At 33.8% G+C, this 17721-nt stretch overlaps 2 protein-coding genes across 4 annotated transcripts in view; one reads left to right on the plus strand and one right to left on the minus strand.

The window, feature by feature from the left end:
- The first annotated feature begins 2351 nt into the window (after window positions 1-2351).
- Window positions 2352-10794, plus strand: LOC118268504 (probable phosphoserine aminotransferase). The gene is made up of 8 exons (XM_035583028.2): window positions 2352-2669; window positions 2753-2883; window positions 3629-3744; window positions 4362-4523; window positions 5043-5137; window positions 8013-8182; window positions 9832-10095; window positions 10548-10794. The coding sequence occupies exons 1-8, from the start codon at window positions 2619-2621 to the stop codon at window positions 10651-10653; spliced, it is 1095 nt and encodes a 364-aa protein (XP_035438921.2). The 5' UTR covers window positions 2352-2618; the 3' UTR covers window positions 10654-10794.
- A 1129-nt stretch (window positions 10795-11923) lies between these two features.
- The window catches only part of LOC118268502 (sushi, von Willebrand factor type A, EGF and pentraxin domain-containing protein 1), a 79678-nt gene continuing 73880 nt past the window's right edge, over window positions 11924-17721 (minus strand). Inside the window, exons 27-36 of one of the 3 annotated variants that reach the window (XM_035583026.2) lie at window positions 17628-17699; window positions 17302-17492; window positions 17051-17224; window positions 16792-16968; window positions 16510-16671; window positions 16105-16229; window positions 15640-15790; window positions 14811-15009; window positions 14049-14365; window positions 11924-13029 (exon numbers count right to left, since the gene is read on the minus strand). In XM_035583026.2, the coding sequence (XP_035438919.1) occupies window positions 12998-13029; window positions 14049-14365; window positions 14811-15009; window positions 15640-15790; window positions 16105-16229; window positions 16510-16671; window positions 16792-16968; window positions 17051-17224; window positions 17302-17492; window positions 17628-17699 (1600 nt within the window). In that variant the 3' untranslated portion in view covers window positions 11924-12997. Of the gene's footprint in view, window positions 13030-14039; window positions 14366-14810; window positions 15010-15639; window positions 15791-16104; window positions 16230-16509; window positions 16672-16791; window positions 16969-17050; window positions 17225-17301; window positions 17493-17627; window positions 17700-17721 lie in introns of all 3 variants that reach the window. The other 2 variants (XM_035583025.2, XM_035583027.2) reach the window with 2 other exon arrangements.

A 17721-nucleotide genomic window follows, 5' to 3' on the forward strand; every position in this document is an offset into this window, starting at 1 on the left:
CAAGTGAACGAAAGAACGAAATCATCAACTGAACGAATGTAATCAAACGTCGTTGTTGCCAGTATATATTTTTTTAACTAGATTGGAAATAATCGGAAATAATTTTAAACATTTCGTTAATTCTACATGTGGAAAGAACCTATATAAATATTGAAAATTGATAATTAATTCGTATTTAAAACATTTTTATTTTAAATCTCACCCTTGCTTAATTTTATTGTTTGTGGAACAAGTTTAGGAAGAACGAATGAACCCAAATAAAATTGACGATATCCATTGCCTGCTTCACATTCACATTGATTGTTTATTGATTTATGCAAATTATAATTTTAATTGATTGTAAACAAAAAAAATTGAAAATATAAACTGTGATTCTAATTGTAAAAAGTTTGTTTCAAGCTTTCAATAAAATTAAAAATGAGCGTTATGTTTAAATTTAACGAAATATTTTACAGTTTTCTTATTTATTTTAAATAAATTTTTCCTAGACTATTTTACTTTACTGATGAATTTTATTTACAAATGAGCACTGGTTTATATAGTTCTAAAATAAATATTCATACAATATAATATAATACTTTTACATTATATTATCAAAGACAGAGGCTAACCTCTTTAGACGGAGAAAATTTGAAAGTTTTATATTCAATGAGTTGGCGTTAACAATCAATCACTCAATCATTAACTTGCTTTGCGAGTAGCGTGAACATGCGTCAGATTTAATTAACTTACATTGCATAGTTGAGAATGGGGCCAACTCCTATAAGAGTGATAAAGCATTTTATCTCGCACACAGTACAGTATCAGAACAGAAGCCACAACTTTCATCTGAATTTATTTATTTAAAAGCTTTAATCACATAAATACATGGGTGGGCATAATGTCGTTGGCAGAAGACACAATTTATCTGAAGCATTGGTCGAAAGCTTGTAGTACTAACAGCTAGCAGCAGTGGTACCTTTTTGCGTATCAAGCTATTACGTTTTTATACTCACAAACAGAATATTTTACTTTGCACATATTCATTTTGGTGGTGTCAGGATTATGAGTTTAAACTCTCATAAATTATTGTTTTAATAGGTTACACATTAGGTACTTTTATGAACCCCACTGGTAGTGAGTTAGATATATTTATGTCAGTAGTTATTTACACTATTTGTTTACTCTTTATCTACAGTAAACTTACAGTGAAATATTTCATCAATGTTTCAACTTTATGTCACATACGTCATATTGAGGCAGATGTTATTTTTTCCATTCAGACGTAAGTTCGTGTGTAAATGGTTCATATCGATAACCTCTTAATTAGGTAATACTTGTGGGTCAAGTCGAGTTATTTCCCTTTTACTTTATTATTTCGTAGACATTTGTAAATTTGTGTTATCAGTCATATGACTCAGGTCAATAATGCTATTTATATTACGAATAAACCCAACCAGGGACTCTACCAGCAACTGAGGGGCAGCCTACTGCTCCTTTTAACTCAACTGTGATCTCCAAGTCACTTGTCAAGCATACAAATTATGGAAAATCACCTCTAAATTAGGATGCATTTATTCAATCGCAGACGTATTTTAATTCCATATGGTGATTGTGGTAACTAACGCAGTCATAGTTTACTACTATTACGTACGGCTGAATTATTTATATTAAATGGAATACTCCCTATGATAATCCTTCTAATCTAAATAAAATTTATAAAAACACACCGTAACAGTATCTTTAGTGATTTTTCCTCTCTTATGTGACATATACCTATACTCTTATACATTACTGTAACGTCTACTAATATTAATAATATTAACACTACACTCTTTACTAGTTTTAGTCATTGGTTGTACAGATAATATTTTTATTTGTATTAGTAGTTTTAGCCCTTAATATTTATATTGTTTTTTTGCATTTGTTAAATAAGTTTAAGTTACAACGGAACGGATGTGAACTATGTTCAAAAGTTCCTAAAAATAAAAGAAAAAAAAGAAACACTAAACCTAATTGTAAATCTGGTACATAGCAACAAATTAAATGGTGGTAAAAAAATAAATGGGCAATACGTACAACTACTAACGTAGTAGTAGATCTGACCTTGAATCAATTCCACTAGCTAAAGACCGAAGACGAAGTGTATATTGGCGAAGAGAAGTCGTCGAAGGATGTAATTCATTAAATTAACTGACGGTAGTTGTTTTTATTTTGCGATGAACATGGACGGACGATTCGGTCACTCCAATGACAAAACTGAATAAAATTAACAGGTATTTTTACAACGATTCGTGATAGTTTTGTTTTCTTTGAGAAAAAAGATGCCTATATATCTTTAATCTATTCTGTTGATAAAAAAAGAAGAGGCGTAATGATAAAATAATACTAACGCAAAAGATATCGTGCAAAACTGAGTGCAACTTCAATTAAAATTCGTAAACGATCTCAATGTTTTGCACACGAATGAACGTAGTTCATGTGATCAGCAAACCGGTCATCGTCGACATAATAAAGGCAGGGCGATAACCCAACTACTCAGTCTGAGCAGACGCATTGCGCGAGCCCTGTGATACAGTGTCGTGTGATAAATAATTAAAGTTATTGTGAATTAAATTATTTTATTTTAATTAAAAAACATGTCGAAAATTTACAACTTTGGTGCCGGGCCGGCGAAGATGCCAGAGGAGGTAAACACATTTTTATACACTATTCACATTACTACAATTACGTTGCGTTTCTTTTTTAATAATTAATGTTATAATTTAATCAGGTTTACGAAATTATGAGAAATGAACTCACAAACTTCGATGGATCTGGCATAAGTTTACTTGAAACAAGTCACAGGACCAAAGCATACATGCAATTTAATACAGAAGTTCAAAATGTGGTCAGAAGATTATTGTAAGTATTAAGCGTTGTTACTTTATGAATTCTATGAATAAATTTACAACAAGTACACGTAGTATTTCTTAGGACACAATTAGGTGACTTATACATTCTTACTTCGTAGTATTTAATTTTTAAAATTAGTATTTTTCGCCCGCTTTCATTTTATGTATTTCAATAAAATCAATTGTAGTCGTAAAGTAATTAAAAATATACCAGTTTGATAATTATATTAATGTAACAGCAACAGTTTTGTGACTATAGCTCATCAATATTTAAATATCTGTAATTGAGGAATCGGGACTCATCAAAATAATGTAACATAGTTTTGTAAGGCACAAAACAAAATAAACACTCACCAACTACTTTATTACGAAAATTAAAAAGTAAAGATTGATAAACTTGTGCAGACAAATTAATAACGCAAATAATCTAATTATTTTCATTAGATTTGTTTCTAGAGCCCCCAGGAATATAGGATGTTGTTTGTTGTTCTATAGAATAGGAATAATTAGGCTGTTTATTTTACATCGAAGTCTGGAACAGACGATGCGAAAAATATTTTTTCAAAAGAAAAGCAGTTTCCGTTATCCAGTCAGTGAAGGGTTGATGAACGAATGAATGAAAGAAGGGGATGTTTGTGTGTGTACATTTTGACTTTGACTACAACTGTACATTTTGACATTTTGGTGATCTTGTGCTAAATCAAAACAAACGGTCAATTTTATTTTAAATACTAATAAAAATATAATTATTTCAGAGATGTGCCGGCAAATTACAAAATTCTGTTCATGGCTGGTGGTGGTACTGGCGAATTCGCAGCGGTTCCACTTAACTTGATGTCTAGAACTGGAACAGCGGACTATGTCGTGACTGGTAAGGCACTACTTTTATTTTATTCATGGTGTTATTTACGTATTATGTACTCTTTAATAGGAATAAAAATCCGTTATCCGAAATCAATACGTATGTTATCCGATCTATAAAGAAAGCGAATAGTTTTTACAAGCACTAACTATCGTATAGGTATTGTAAACAACTTAAATTTTTTATAGTGTCCTCTTAATTTTACATTTGTCCTTGATAGTAGGCCCCTTATCTTGTTTGTTATTATATGAGTAATGAGGAACATGTTTTGAAAAAAATATTGATTTGCACTAGGTATTGACAATAATGATAAAGGAAGCCAGTCAGTAGCAAATAACAATTATAGAACTGGTTTTTATTGAAGAAAAATATTATATCTTTTCCCTATTCTACTTGCCTACTCTAAGGAGTTTCTTAGTTCTATTATTGTACTTCATAGATAATAAATAAGATGAATAGATAAGTAGGTACTATATTCCTTTTTTTAATTGTTTTTAAAAGTCATAGCTTATTTAATTTCAAATATAGAATGGGAAATAACTCATCCTTTTCAATTTATTTTCTTAAAAGTTGATCTCTAAAGATTTAACAAAGAGGTTGGGTATTGAACAATATTTCCTTTTCAGGTGACTGGTCAGCTAAAGCAGCCAAGGAGGCCAAGAAATATGGCAAAGTGAACATGGTGCTTCCTCCTACAGATCGTTATGTTGGCATTCCTGACCAATCGGAGTGGAATCTTGATCCCAACGCCTCATATGTTCACATTTGCACCAATGAAACTATTCATGGTAACTATCTGATAACATTTGGATCTTATCTTGTTAATATATTCTTATTATGTTTGTTTGTAAGTATGTTGTTATCATTATTGTAAACTATTCTATTTATAGTACAGATTTTTGATATACTTTTGCTTTCTTATGATAAAAATGGTCAAATTATGACAAGGGAAGACATACAATGAGCTGCCCTAATCTGTCTTTTACTCAATAGATTTTTGACTTAATAACAATGCAATAAAGTTGAAAATCAATCATGTCTTTGTCTAACAGAAAACTGTTGAAGGCAGATCCTCCGTTATAATTGGTCACTGCAATGTAGTTCTAACTTTGATGTACTTTTGTTTTAAGTATACACAACTAAATGAAAGTATAGTACTTATTACATCACTGATAAGGCACACAATAGAATGAATTACTTGTCAGTACAATTGAGTACACTCTCCATTAGTTTTAATCACATTAATTAGGCCAATGTATATGTTTCAGTGGCTATGTATGCTAATATTAGTTTTGTTTACATTTCAGGTGTTGAATTCGACTTTATTCCCGACACAAAGGGAGTACCTCTAGTAGCTGACATGTCTTCAAATATTATGTCTAAGAAAGTTGATGTCTCGAAGGTGAGAAATATTTCTATTTTTTTTTATTTCGATGGCTTACTTTACTTCCTAACTGACATGTTTTCGAAAGTAATCGAAATAGTTACTAATGTATGAAAACCCAAGAAATAAAAATGTTTTTTTTTTTCAATTTGTGTAAAATTTGGACTTTTGTCAGTTAGGAGGTATTGGTACTTTGACATCATTCGTTTTGAAGCTTATTTAAAGTGTTTTGTTAGGTGATCTAAACCAGAAGTGTTGGTTAGTGATAGTCAGGAGTCTAGGAAGAACTAAAAAAAGAAACTAAGGCTGTAATTTGTTATAGTTTTTGAAAACTGTAAGGAGTGTTAGTCAATTACAAAGCATTTACCTTATTTTCAATACTGTCATCTAAATGAACTTCTGTAAATAAAACATTAAAACTGTAGACAAGTAAACAGGAAAAATATATTATTGCGTAACCAAGTGCAATACCCTTAGTACGCGTTTACTTTAACGAGATGGAAACGAGAACGCGCTCGGCACTGATTGGTTGGTTCATTCCAGCCGGCCCATCAGAGTGTCGACCGTGCTATCGTTCCATCTTTTTAATTGCAAAAAAATCACATACTAAGCCCTTAAGGAAAACAAAACTAAGTTCATGATAGTTAATGTAAAAATTATAAGTCAGATATGTAACAGCCTCTCAATATAAAATGTTTCTAATGGCTTTGGTAATTCAATGGCTTTTACAATTAATCGTTACATAAACAACTGCGGGCAAATGGGTTTTAAAAATCACCTGATACAGATAAAAAATAAATGCCTACAGTACTTAATTTTATGACTCATACTCATATCAAACGTTCTTAATAATGAACTAGTAACATAGATAGCAAATAACTAATAATAGATATTGATAAAAGTATTTACTATCTTACTGATGATTATGACGAAAGAGGTATGTAAGATTCATAGCAATTGGCGTTCCATTGTCTCTGCCTCCCCCCATGGGATACTTGGGGGTAGGAACGCCTATCTCCACAGGCGTGAGGTTTTGTATGTATCTATGTTCATACATACATTACTAAATATGTAATATTGTATTATGTATATTACCTATTCAGTATTTTAAAATTAAATCATTTCAACTTTACAATACATAAAATAATTTAAAAATTAACTAAGTCCTTCCCTTTCCTAATTTGGTAGCTAATAAATAAGGAGTTAGGTGTGCTAACTATTTAATAAATAAGTAGACGAAAAGTATGCTTATTAATACAAAAGTCATTGTTTTCATGTTTCGAGAAAGAAACTTTATTTGTTTAGTTGGAAACTTGGAAACATCCCAATAGTTGTTGTTTGGCTTGCAAGACGTATAAAAATATGTATTTTTTGTCCAATGACTTTCAAGATGCATGTAATCAACAAATGTATCACTTTTAGCTGTAGGGGCATTGCCCGCGCCGACCTACGACTTATCAGCACAATGATAGCCGAATCCACATGTTAACAACCTCGTGTACTAAGTCTCATAATAATTATTGATTTGTTTTATCTTCCCATTTTTTGGAACTCAATAATTTTTTAATATGTCTACATTCCATTTCGGTCGATAATGTTATTTTGCAAGCCATTATGTTTGAACTAAAACTAGAACAAATTATCTCTATAGTAACTAAACTATTACTTGAATTAAAACCTTCATGTCTCTTTAAGATCTATGTTTGTTGTACGGTTTGACCTAGAAACATGACGCAGGCGTAGTATGTACAGTCGACCTAACTATTTAATATACAGGTAAGAAAATAAATATGATTCAGTACAGAGACGATAATCATTGGTTGGCAACTGAGCCGACCCATGGTTACAAAAAGATATGGGTTAATTAAAAACCATATAGAAATTAATAGAATAATTTTTATTGTACACCATTCTTAATACACACAAAAACATAATTCAAGTGTAACAATAGCTACAGTACTGAGTCAATATTTTATTTTCTTAACTGCATAGCAAATAACTTTGCTAACTGTACCTATTATATAGAACGAGGCATGCGCCAACGTCTATAGAATATTTATGTTTTGATGTAGGTGAAGGATAAACATGCACTGTCTTATAAATCGAATTAAAAAAGAGTAACCTATGGAGTTTTTTGCTCGTTCTTCTCCATAGGAATCTACAGTTTGGAACGAGCAAATATCTTCACTAGAGGACTGGCCGACAGACAGACATTTTTAATATCAAAAGTGCCTTCCTGGTCTATTTGAAATAAATAATTTTGATTTTGACTATGACTTTGTGTAAGAAAAATTTGAGGAATGCCTCATTTTTAGTACGTTGCGAATTGGCCACTTGTGTATCGGTAAACGACATTAATAGGCCGAAAGAACGATAAGATAGCGAATTGATGTCCGATAAAGGACATTCGTGTTGGACGATAAACAAATTGTTACCGTATCATTTAGGGGTCAGCCGATTACTTGCTCTTTTTAAAGCTGTTTGAACTTAATAATGCGTGTAATTAAGACTGTACGAATGAATTTTTAGATACTCCCAATGTATACTGGGTGAATATGTGTGTGGGCTAAGTGCTAATATGCTAGTTGTGATACGCATGAAGCTAAGGAGTCTTTTAGAAATATGTGGCAAAAATCAATACATAGACTTTAAATGTTGCAAATACGGCATAGTAATAGATCGATAGATCGTACTATACAAACGGTTTATCGTTCAATTTTGACAGCCAATATGGCCAGTAAGATTTTAAACATCACCAACACCAAAATTCAAAAAGGTTTTTACAAGAGCTAGGAAAAAAACGTTGCAGCAATATATGTATATAGATTTCTCCTGCTATCTGACTCTACGCATTAAAAATAATATTAATCTTATTTTTATTCTTCTCTTCTAGTTCGGAGTAATATACGCCGGTGCACAGAAGAACATAGGTACCGCTGGCGTGTGCCTGGTCATCGTTAGAGAAGATTTGCTGAACCAAGCGCTGCCGATATGCCCATCGCTCTTCGATTGGACTGCCAATGCTAAGGCAGACTCAATTCTTAACACACCTCCTATGTTCGCGTGAGTATCTTTGAAAAGACGAAACAATCTTAACATTAAGCTATACAAAACCAGTATAAACTGACCGTTGAATGTGCGAAAAGATTATACAAAGCGTTACCATGATATAGTGGAGTTTTTATAGCTAGGTATAGCTGTGTGTACACAAACAGTTTCTTCCGAGTTACCAAAATTCATATCTTTGGTTTGAGATAGATAATTTCAGTTGAATTTTTAGTTAGTACTTTAGTGATAAATAGTTAATTTTTAAGCTATTGTCAGGCGTCTAAAATTGCGAATAAGAACATGGAGAGGTTTTTATTACAACTCGATAATGTGCTAAAGATACGTGATGAGATGAGAACAGTGTGATACAAAATTTTCTCAATTTTCCTGCCCAATTGTTGAGGAAGGTTATAGACATTATCTTACATCGCGCTTTATGGCGTTTAGGAATAGAACACGTGAGTGCAACCTTGAAAAATAGCAATAAACATAATAAAACTTATCATATACCATACTAGAGTCGATTAGATGTATTAGATAACAAATAGATATATATTTGACTAGTAAATACTATCTTACATAAGTAAGGCATTTCCACCCTTAGTAACCGATTTTATCAAACATATTATTAATTTATCGCTTGAACAAATTACGTTAATAGGTATTTACCTAAAAAGATATTTGTAGCTATTATTATTGAGATTACCATGTAGGTAGATAACTACCCTATAATTGATAATGCGATGGAAACAATATTATTTTGTTTTGAGTAATCAGGCGTGTAAATTTCCAAAAGTACTTAGTTGATAATAATAGTATTATGGTATTTTTCCTTGGATAATATGAAATTGTCAACAGTGCTCCATCCACCTTGCACGGTTGGCGCGGTGGTTAGGCAACTGGCTGCCGTGCAATGTGTCGCGGGTTCGATTCCCGCACGGAACAACTCTTTGTGTGATCCACAAATTGTTGTTCCGGATCTGGGTGTCATGTGTCTATGAACTTGTATGTTTCTAAATGCATCCACGACACATAAGAAAATCCTAGTGTGGGGCAATATTAAACAAAAGTACCCGAAGATACTAGTATAGACAGGGCCGCTTTTGTACCCTGCAATCTTTGTACCCTATCATTCCTTAATCTAACTTTACATGTACAGGTTATTATGATTATTGTTGTTTTGACTGAGTACACTGATCTTATTGCGTGGTTGTAGCGTTATTTTTGTTGAATGTTATAATGTTTTGTGTCTGTCATCTTGGAAAATAAAGTACTAACAACACTTGGAAAATAAATTGGAGTAGTTACAGGTTTAATCAAGGTCAAATAACAAGTCATTTAGTTAGATATTGGGATAGGTCATGTACTCAATTAACTGATACATAAACCATATCTACTGCCTTTATTGATAAAATATTTATGCATTGTTGTTTTGAACTAAAAGAGTTACTAGCATTTTGTACGGGAAACTTCCGATTTATTTCACATGCAAAAAGAAATAAATGACATGTACCTACCTATGTACAGTTTATGAAAATATTTGATGATCATTTGATAAGATGATTACTACACTAGCAGATTTTCTTCGTACATAATCTTCGCCTCTGTTTAAGTTTTTTCTTCAACCATGTTTTATTAATATTTCTTTCCTCTCTACATTCCAGTATCTACGTAATGGGAAGAGTTTTACAATGGGTAGAAAGGAATGGTGGTGTCGAGGGCATGGCTAAACTAGCCGCGAAGAAAGCCTCCCTGGTCTACGGCGCAGTGGAAGAGTCCAATGGTTTCTATTCCGTGCCAGTAGCCAAGAATGCCAGAAGCAAGATGAACGTCCCATTCAGAATCGGATCTCCACCCAATGATGATCTTGAAAAGGAGTTCCTGAAGGGTGCTGAGGCTTTAGGACTAATTCAGTTGAAGGGACACAGGTAAATACTATGACCATTATATGTGAATTTGTATTTTGTGTAGATGTAAGGATATCTGGGCGCTTACTCTTGAAACCAATCTCAATGTCAATGCAATAAAATCTCAATAATTATTCAATGTTAAAACTATACAACTCCAATCGTAGCTATTAAAATAGCATTCAGAGTATGGCATATAAAGCCAAATCGATTGATCAAAATTGGACTCAAAAGTAAACCCCCTGATGTGCATCAATTTTAAGCTTGTAGTATTTATTCAGTAAATAAATATATGACGATGTTACTCAACCAGTTTCAAGTTACTTAGGGGCCCATATTGAGCACTATCCAAGATAAAGAATGTAGCAAACATTTCCAAAATACTAACATTATTTTTTAATCAATTATTTTTTATAGAAATAAACAAAACAATGTCTTAAATTGAAATTAATGTCTTATTTATAAATTTTCAGAAGCGTCGGTGGTATCCGAGCGTCAATCTACAACGCAGTATCAGTTGAAGAAGTGGAAACCTTAGTGAAGTACATGAAAGACTTCCAGAATAAACATGCCAAGTAATTTATAAGTTTATTTTTAATATTCTATTATTATTATTTTAAAAGTATTTTACCTACTTTCTTGTTTGGCTAGTAAATTAAGCGTCGTGTAATTGGCTGTGCTAAAATTCTTAATGAAGAATAAATTTACTTTTAATTCGTATGTTGGTATTTTACTGAGAATCGTTGCCCTATTGGTTATCCTTCTTATATTGGTTCATGTTTGCCTTCCTTATCGAGTTTATAAGTAGTTGTTAACTTTCGGTACGAGAACGAAACGTGAGCTCGTTCGGCGCTCTAATTGGTTGATTCATTCAAGCCGGCCTATCAGAGCGCCGAATACGCTCTTGTTTCGATTACTTTAAACGTAAAGAAAACTCGTACTAAGGGTACTGTTGTGTTACAAACTTTCTTATAACATTCATATTCTATCGCTGTCGTAGTTCAGTTTATTTTCAAATTTGAAAGATTTAATACTACACTTAATACTCATTGCTATCATATATCCAATCAAATAATAATAATATAAAATCGTACATCATATTTCTCTTCATGAAATTGCACAATATTTCTAGATGATGACACAGTATGTAGCATGCCTACATTCCATACTATAGTATGAATAAAGCTGATGTATAGTTGTATACAGTATGATGAAAATGACATTACATATACGCAAAGTGTCACCACGTGCTTTAAGCATGACAACTTCGATAAAATGATGATCATCATAGTTTATTTATGTCATTGATTGATCTTATGACATTAATTGAAAGCGTTAACAGGTCAGAACACGTAATCACTGGTTTTATTGACACAATTGGTTGCTGATAATAAATACATATATACTGGTATTCGTTAACTTTTGTTTATATTTCGGCGAGACAGTTCAATAGGTCTGACCTCTCCCTAGTGGGTAGGTAAAATGGACAATTGTTATTTTCTTGTATGATAACACGGAATAGAAAAAACTTATGATAACATTGTTTTTTACTGCCTTGTTGGTTGAGTGGTCGCAAGTGCGACTGCTAGGCAATTGGGCTCGGGTTCGATTCCCGGATCGGGTACAATATTGCTGGGCTTTTCGAAAATTCTTAGTAGTAGCACGGAGTCTGGCATTCTATTACATGGGACCTATAAAACAAATGGTGAAAAGTGGGTGTACATTGTACAGTGGCATTACGTGCCATAATGTGCACCTTTGCCTACTCCATAGGAGATAAAAGACGTGAATTTGTACAGTCAGTGTACAGTCCTTGATACTATAGGTAAGGGTATTAAATAAAATAAAATTCTTAATAAATATACGTATTAAAATTTATTTCATTAAAATTTTTGTAAAAAAATATCTTTATTATGTAATCGCTAACGTGGTAAAAGATTGTGATGGAATAATGACCACCTGATGAAGATTCTTTGAGTATTTCCATTAAAAAAAACAATTTCATTAGGTACGTATATAAAAGAATACATGTTTCATAGAACTAGTCTAATACTCTCTATATATTTGTTACTGTTGTTCCCAGTTTGGTCCCAATATTATGTATTTTACTATAAATTATATCAGCTTAAAAATACTTTAATACAAAACGTATATATAATACATGTCCCATATATTCACGTGATAATTATAAAAAAATAAATCATTCTATACATTTCACTGTCGCATACACACAAACAATCATACACATTATTATATAACAGTCCAGTTTATAATAAAAAAACATAAACCGTCAATTTATATTACCTAGTTTCCTTATGTTAGTAATAATTAGTCTTGCTAATATTTTATTGTTCTATAGATGTAATTATTACTAACATTTAAAGAACAAAAATCTAAAAAAATATACAAAAAAACATATTTAATAACATTATATTTACACGATTATAAATCGGGTTGTTTTGGAATGTATTTTTTTTTTTTATACAAAATTCGTTCATATATTTTGAGTACTCTACTTCATTATATGGCAGTGTTCGCCTTACAGTACTTGAGCATTCTTCGTTGATGAATATTTATTTATATAGAGAACATCAACACATTCACTGTTTCCGAAATAATGTAACGCCTTTACTGACTTTTGTGACGAATTTACTTTGTTAAATAAGACTTATTTGGTGGGGGCTGTAATTTAAACAGTGAGTGTGTTAATACACGTGACATTAAATCTAAGATTCTTAATAAAGCTAATAGAATACGACATTCTATAATAACATACTTGATCCTCGGCTTGTGATCCACAGACTAAATATCTGTTACCTGTAGATACGTTCTTATTTTACGTTGTACGCCGAGAATTGACACTAAGTACGAAGTATTATGTAAGATTGACCAGAATACGACAAAACGCAGTCCCCTGTTACTCCTATTGACCTTCACTGTCGCTGTCACTCTTATCTGTAATGGATAATACAATTATTAGTATTTCATCATTGTTATTTACAGTGTACAGTGCGTCTCCCACACCGATAATGTTGTTTGTGCAAGTGGAATTTTTGTTCGTGCGTAAACTTTTCCGATAATACATGTGTGTGTTTATTTACATCAGGCATTGTTCTTTTGTTGTTTTTTTTGTTTACAACAGACTTTGACGTCATTATGATAAAAATGTCTAAATTAAGAATGAAAAGAATTCTCTTAATCGATTTGAAGTTATCAGTACAATAGTAGGGAGTAGATGTTAATTTATCAAGCCTTACAGACACTTATGTAGTCTGGTCTTGACGTCCTTTATAAGCCCATTAAATTCAGCTGAATATTTTCCTCGATAATAGCTGATTTTTTAGCCCATTTAGAGTTTAAGGACTTTAAAAAATAATCCTACTTGAAAGGCTTTATGATTTAATGGATCGATTTCATGGAAGCTTCACATTCTAACTACCGTACTCAGAGTCATTTAATGGTTACTTAACCCAGTCTTTAGCAATTGTTTTCAATACAAAATCGTTACCAAGGAATAGTTTAAGTAATTGTTAAATGTCTCCGAGTACGACTTAGATTTTGACGGAAAACTTCTTCATGCCTGGTGCATAAGGGGCCTACTCTGTTTCTCGAATCCGAAGTTTCGTAACCTTTGGCCATAGGTTTTATTGATTTACTAGTAGAATTACTTGAAATATCGTTTTATTTTTAATTTCATATCAAAAATTATTTATTTATCATTTCATTCGTTCATTTTTGTTCACGAACGTACGCAATAATTAGAATTGTAGTATACAATCCGCGAAGTTTCGTCCGGAACTTCGTTTTTCGTTGAATTAGAGTAGGCCCTCCAGGTGTGTTCAGTGTGAACTAACTACGTTCTACAACAAAACAGCAAAGCGTAATCTACAAAGCGAAACGTGCAGAAGCTGCATTCTCTTAAAACAAAATGTGCGCACTAATCTAAGTGCTACAAACATACTGACCTTTCTTACCCGGGTACGCGTGCCTCTTTAGTCTGTCATAGAGATCCTCCTTGGTCCCGTATATACTGGCGTTGGATCGGGCTAAGCTGTTCATTTTGCCGTTCATCCCATTATGGAGACTTTCCTTCATGTAAGTCTCGTTGTAGAAGTTTGGCATCTCCCAGCCGTCTTCTTCGTCGTCATAGTAGTGTGCGTACGTGGAGTGATGTGATGGAGCTATGGACTCCGCGTACGGTGTGTGCGCTCCGTAGTAGAAGTTCACTTGGGAGCCATTTTGGTCGATAGCTGGTGTTAATGTCTTCTTTGGTTCCTTCTTCTTTGTTGATCTGTAAGGGATGTTGAGGTTTAGTTTTATTTCTTTGGAAATCAATGGATGAATAGTTACTCAGGAAAATGTAGACTATAGAAGAGTAAATTTCTTAGGGTGGGTTCATATCTGACGGAACATGCGTCACGTATTATCGGTCGCGTAACGCCAGCACAGACAAATGCATAGAAAAACAGTTGACCGTTCACACTCAACCGATGATACGCTTAACGTATTTTACGTCAGACATGAACCTACCCATAAGTCTTCAACTGGAGAAATGAAATAATTGTCTTCTAATAAGGAATTGCAATATTCATAAAGAAAGATTTAGATTATAAAATGTTCATAAAGAAAGGTAGACCTATTTAAGACATGTACGTTACTTATTCTATATTATTAAATATTTTGTTAATACCAACTAGGTACCAACCTAATAGAATAGAATTTCTCATAAGACTTACCTCGCACAAATCATCCATACAAGCAGTACTAAGAATATAATAAAGATGACTCCTCCCGCGACGCCGCTGGCGATATACGCGAACTCGCTCTTCTCTCTGCAGTGGCGGCCGGTGAACGATCCAGTGCAGCGGCACGAAGGTTCACCTCGAGCGTCCTTCACGCACTCTCCACCGTTGTCACAGAAGTCTTGACATACATCTGGAAATAATAGGCTTTTTAGTATCTAATGCCAAGCTGACTGCCAAGCATGGGGATTATGGCTTTTACAGGGGATTTGTTTGTTAATAGAGTTCGTCTCATACTATCATATCTTTTGTTAAGAAATTCAGCGTGTTTTAAAATTAGAACTTTGTTCATTTGAACCATGGAATACAAAAAAGTAATGGAACTGCGGCAGTACGCGTATGTCTTACATTTTACTGAAATACAAGACTATGAAAGAAATACCTTACTATTTGTGTTAGTAATTCTATAAAGCGGATTACAGTTCAATATAAGTATTTGTGTCGAATCTCCTACCAACAGTTTCATAAAATACTTTACCACATAAATCAAAAGGCTGTCAACATTCTCTTAGAATTGATTTCGGAATCAATTCCAATATTCACAGAGACGAGAAGTATAAGAAATTTTGGGCAATTCAGCTGAATACTTTCTACGATGAATACAAATTAGCTGTCGTACAAAAATTTCAGTCTCCATTATACAAGCATCAAAGTTTCGAATGAGGTTTCATCAATAGAAGCTTAATTTTCAAGGCAAATTTCTTTTAAAAACTTTGAAGAATTGAGATTACTAGTTTGGCTTCTTGAATCAAGTCTCGCTTACCTATACAGACTTTTCCAGTGCCGTTGAAGCCAGGTTTGCATTGGCATTTGAATTCGCTCGTCTCGGGTATCAGTAGACAATATGCGTTAACGTCACAGTGCATCTCTGGGCCACTCATCTCACATGGGTTCGTGCATTCTGATTCCGAAGTCTGTAAAATTAAATGGTTTATTTATTATATCACATACAGCAGGAAATAATAAATGATTATGAAGTTAACGAGCATAAAAGAAAAGTTTTGTCAGCCAGTAAATATTTTCCTGAATATTTTTTCTGCAAACGGCCTAAACCGCCAACCTTCCGCAATTTAACCCCTAAGTTGAGCCATTTGACTCGTAGGTACTTTGATCATGAGTTTTCTCTCAGAAGAGCTTTCATTTTTATTGTCATCGTCGTTTTGAAGATGATAAAGAATCCACTTGAGGTATATTTAGGACGTTATTAAGGCTAAGTATGTTTACTTACAGCGCCGGGGCCTCTAGTGCTTGTGTTGATCGGACATGGAATACAGACTGTCTGCTGAGCCTCTGATTGATAGGTTCCCTTTCTGCACTGTACACATGTGTTCAATGTGACGTTGAGGTATGAGCCTAGAAAATAAAAAGATAATATTTCATGAATACATTTATCACTGACAAATATTCGATTAGGTAGGTATAACGAATGCTCAGAATTCTCAACTACAATATTCAACAATAGAAATCGGATTAGCGCGGATTCTTCGAGTTCAGAAGATCAAAATTCCGTTGTCAAAGTATTTAACATTTCGATGGATTGTTTCAAAGTCATCTAGTAATTTTATAAATGCTTCTGTGAGAAAATTTAGAGGCGAGAATTTATTTGTATCGGAGTTTTGTTAGGTGTTATTACCAGGTCGGCAGACGGGGAGAGAGCATTGGTCGGCTGATGATGCTCCAGATTGTGGGGTAGTGGTTCCTGGTGGGCAAGGAGCGCATGCTGCTCCTGATCCATTAGCACGCCATGTTCCTCGTGGGCAAGGTTCGCAGCCACCGTCACTGCTCAGTTGTTCACCTAAAACATTATTATTCACATTTTATTACTGTATAGGTATAATATACATCAGTTGTGGCCAAACAACAACTAGTTTAATCTAATCTGTCTATTCCATTTCAAATATCTTCTTTCATTTACCTGATGGGCAATCGTCTCTGCATTCGGCAGCCGATACGGCTTCTGTGGCTCGAGTAGTTTGTCCTCTAGGGCAAGCCATGCAAGAGAAGGCACCTTCACGTGGTTGGTAGGAACCGTGGCCGCAAGGACGGCAGAGGTCAGCTTCAAAGTCGTAGTATTTACCAGCAGCACACCGTTCTGGAAACCAAAAGTCGAATATTATAACCAGGAACAAAAGTAAAGAAATTGGTCTTTAGTTTCAAAATGGCTGTTTATATACCTTTGCAGTCAGCAGCGCTGCGGGCTCCGGTCGATTGTGTGACACCAGGTTGTCCTGCGATAGCCGGGCAGGCGGTACATTGTACTTGTCCTGCTTCAGATTGGTAAGTGCCCTGTGGGCAAGGCTTGCAAGTATCGCTGGCAGCGTCCAAGAATGTACCAACCGCACAAGCCACTGTAAATAGAAAATAGACATTAGAGAACTGTTCTACGATTTTCAAAAAAGGTTGAGTGAATGAAAATTATAGTTACCACAATCAGGAGCCATGACAACTTGTCCAGTGGGGCAGGCATAGTCGGAAACCAGACTCAAGCTAGCTGGATCGGGCACGGTGTTGGGAAGAATGTTCCTCACGTCGAATTGTTCGTCTTCGAGAATCAGTTTCTCCAATAAGCGTTGTACAGTGGAGCGTTCGTTGTTACCATTGTGGATAACTGGATCGCTGTGAGGTTTAATAATTGCGAATTAGATTACATGACCAGGTGTATAGTATTATTATTTCAACAAACCATTATTTCATTATACCTTTATGTTACAACAAGTGCTAGTGTTACTACAAAGCATGCAAACAACTTACTTGACAGACGGGAAAGAGATTTCAACGTTGTATGTATCGCCAACCTGTCGACCCTCCCTACTGCTTCGTGTCCTAAGTGCCATAAAAATACATG

This window comes from Spodoptera frugiperda, chromosome 29, assembly GCF_023101765.2.
Source record: "Spodoptera frugiperda isolate SF20-4 chromosome 29, AGI-APGP_CSIRO_Sfru_2.0, whole genome shotgun sequence".
NCBI classification, from domain to species: Eukaryota; Metazoa; Arthropoda; class Insecta; order Lepidoptera; family Noctuidae; genus Spodoptera; species Spodoptera frugiperda.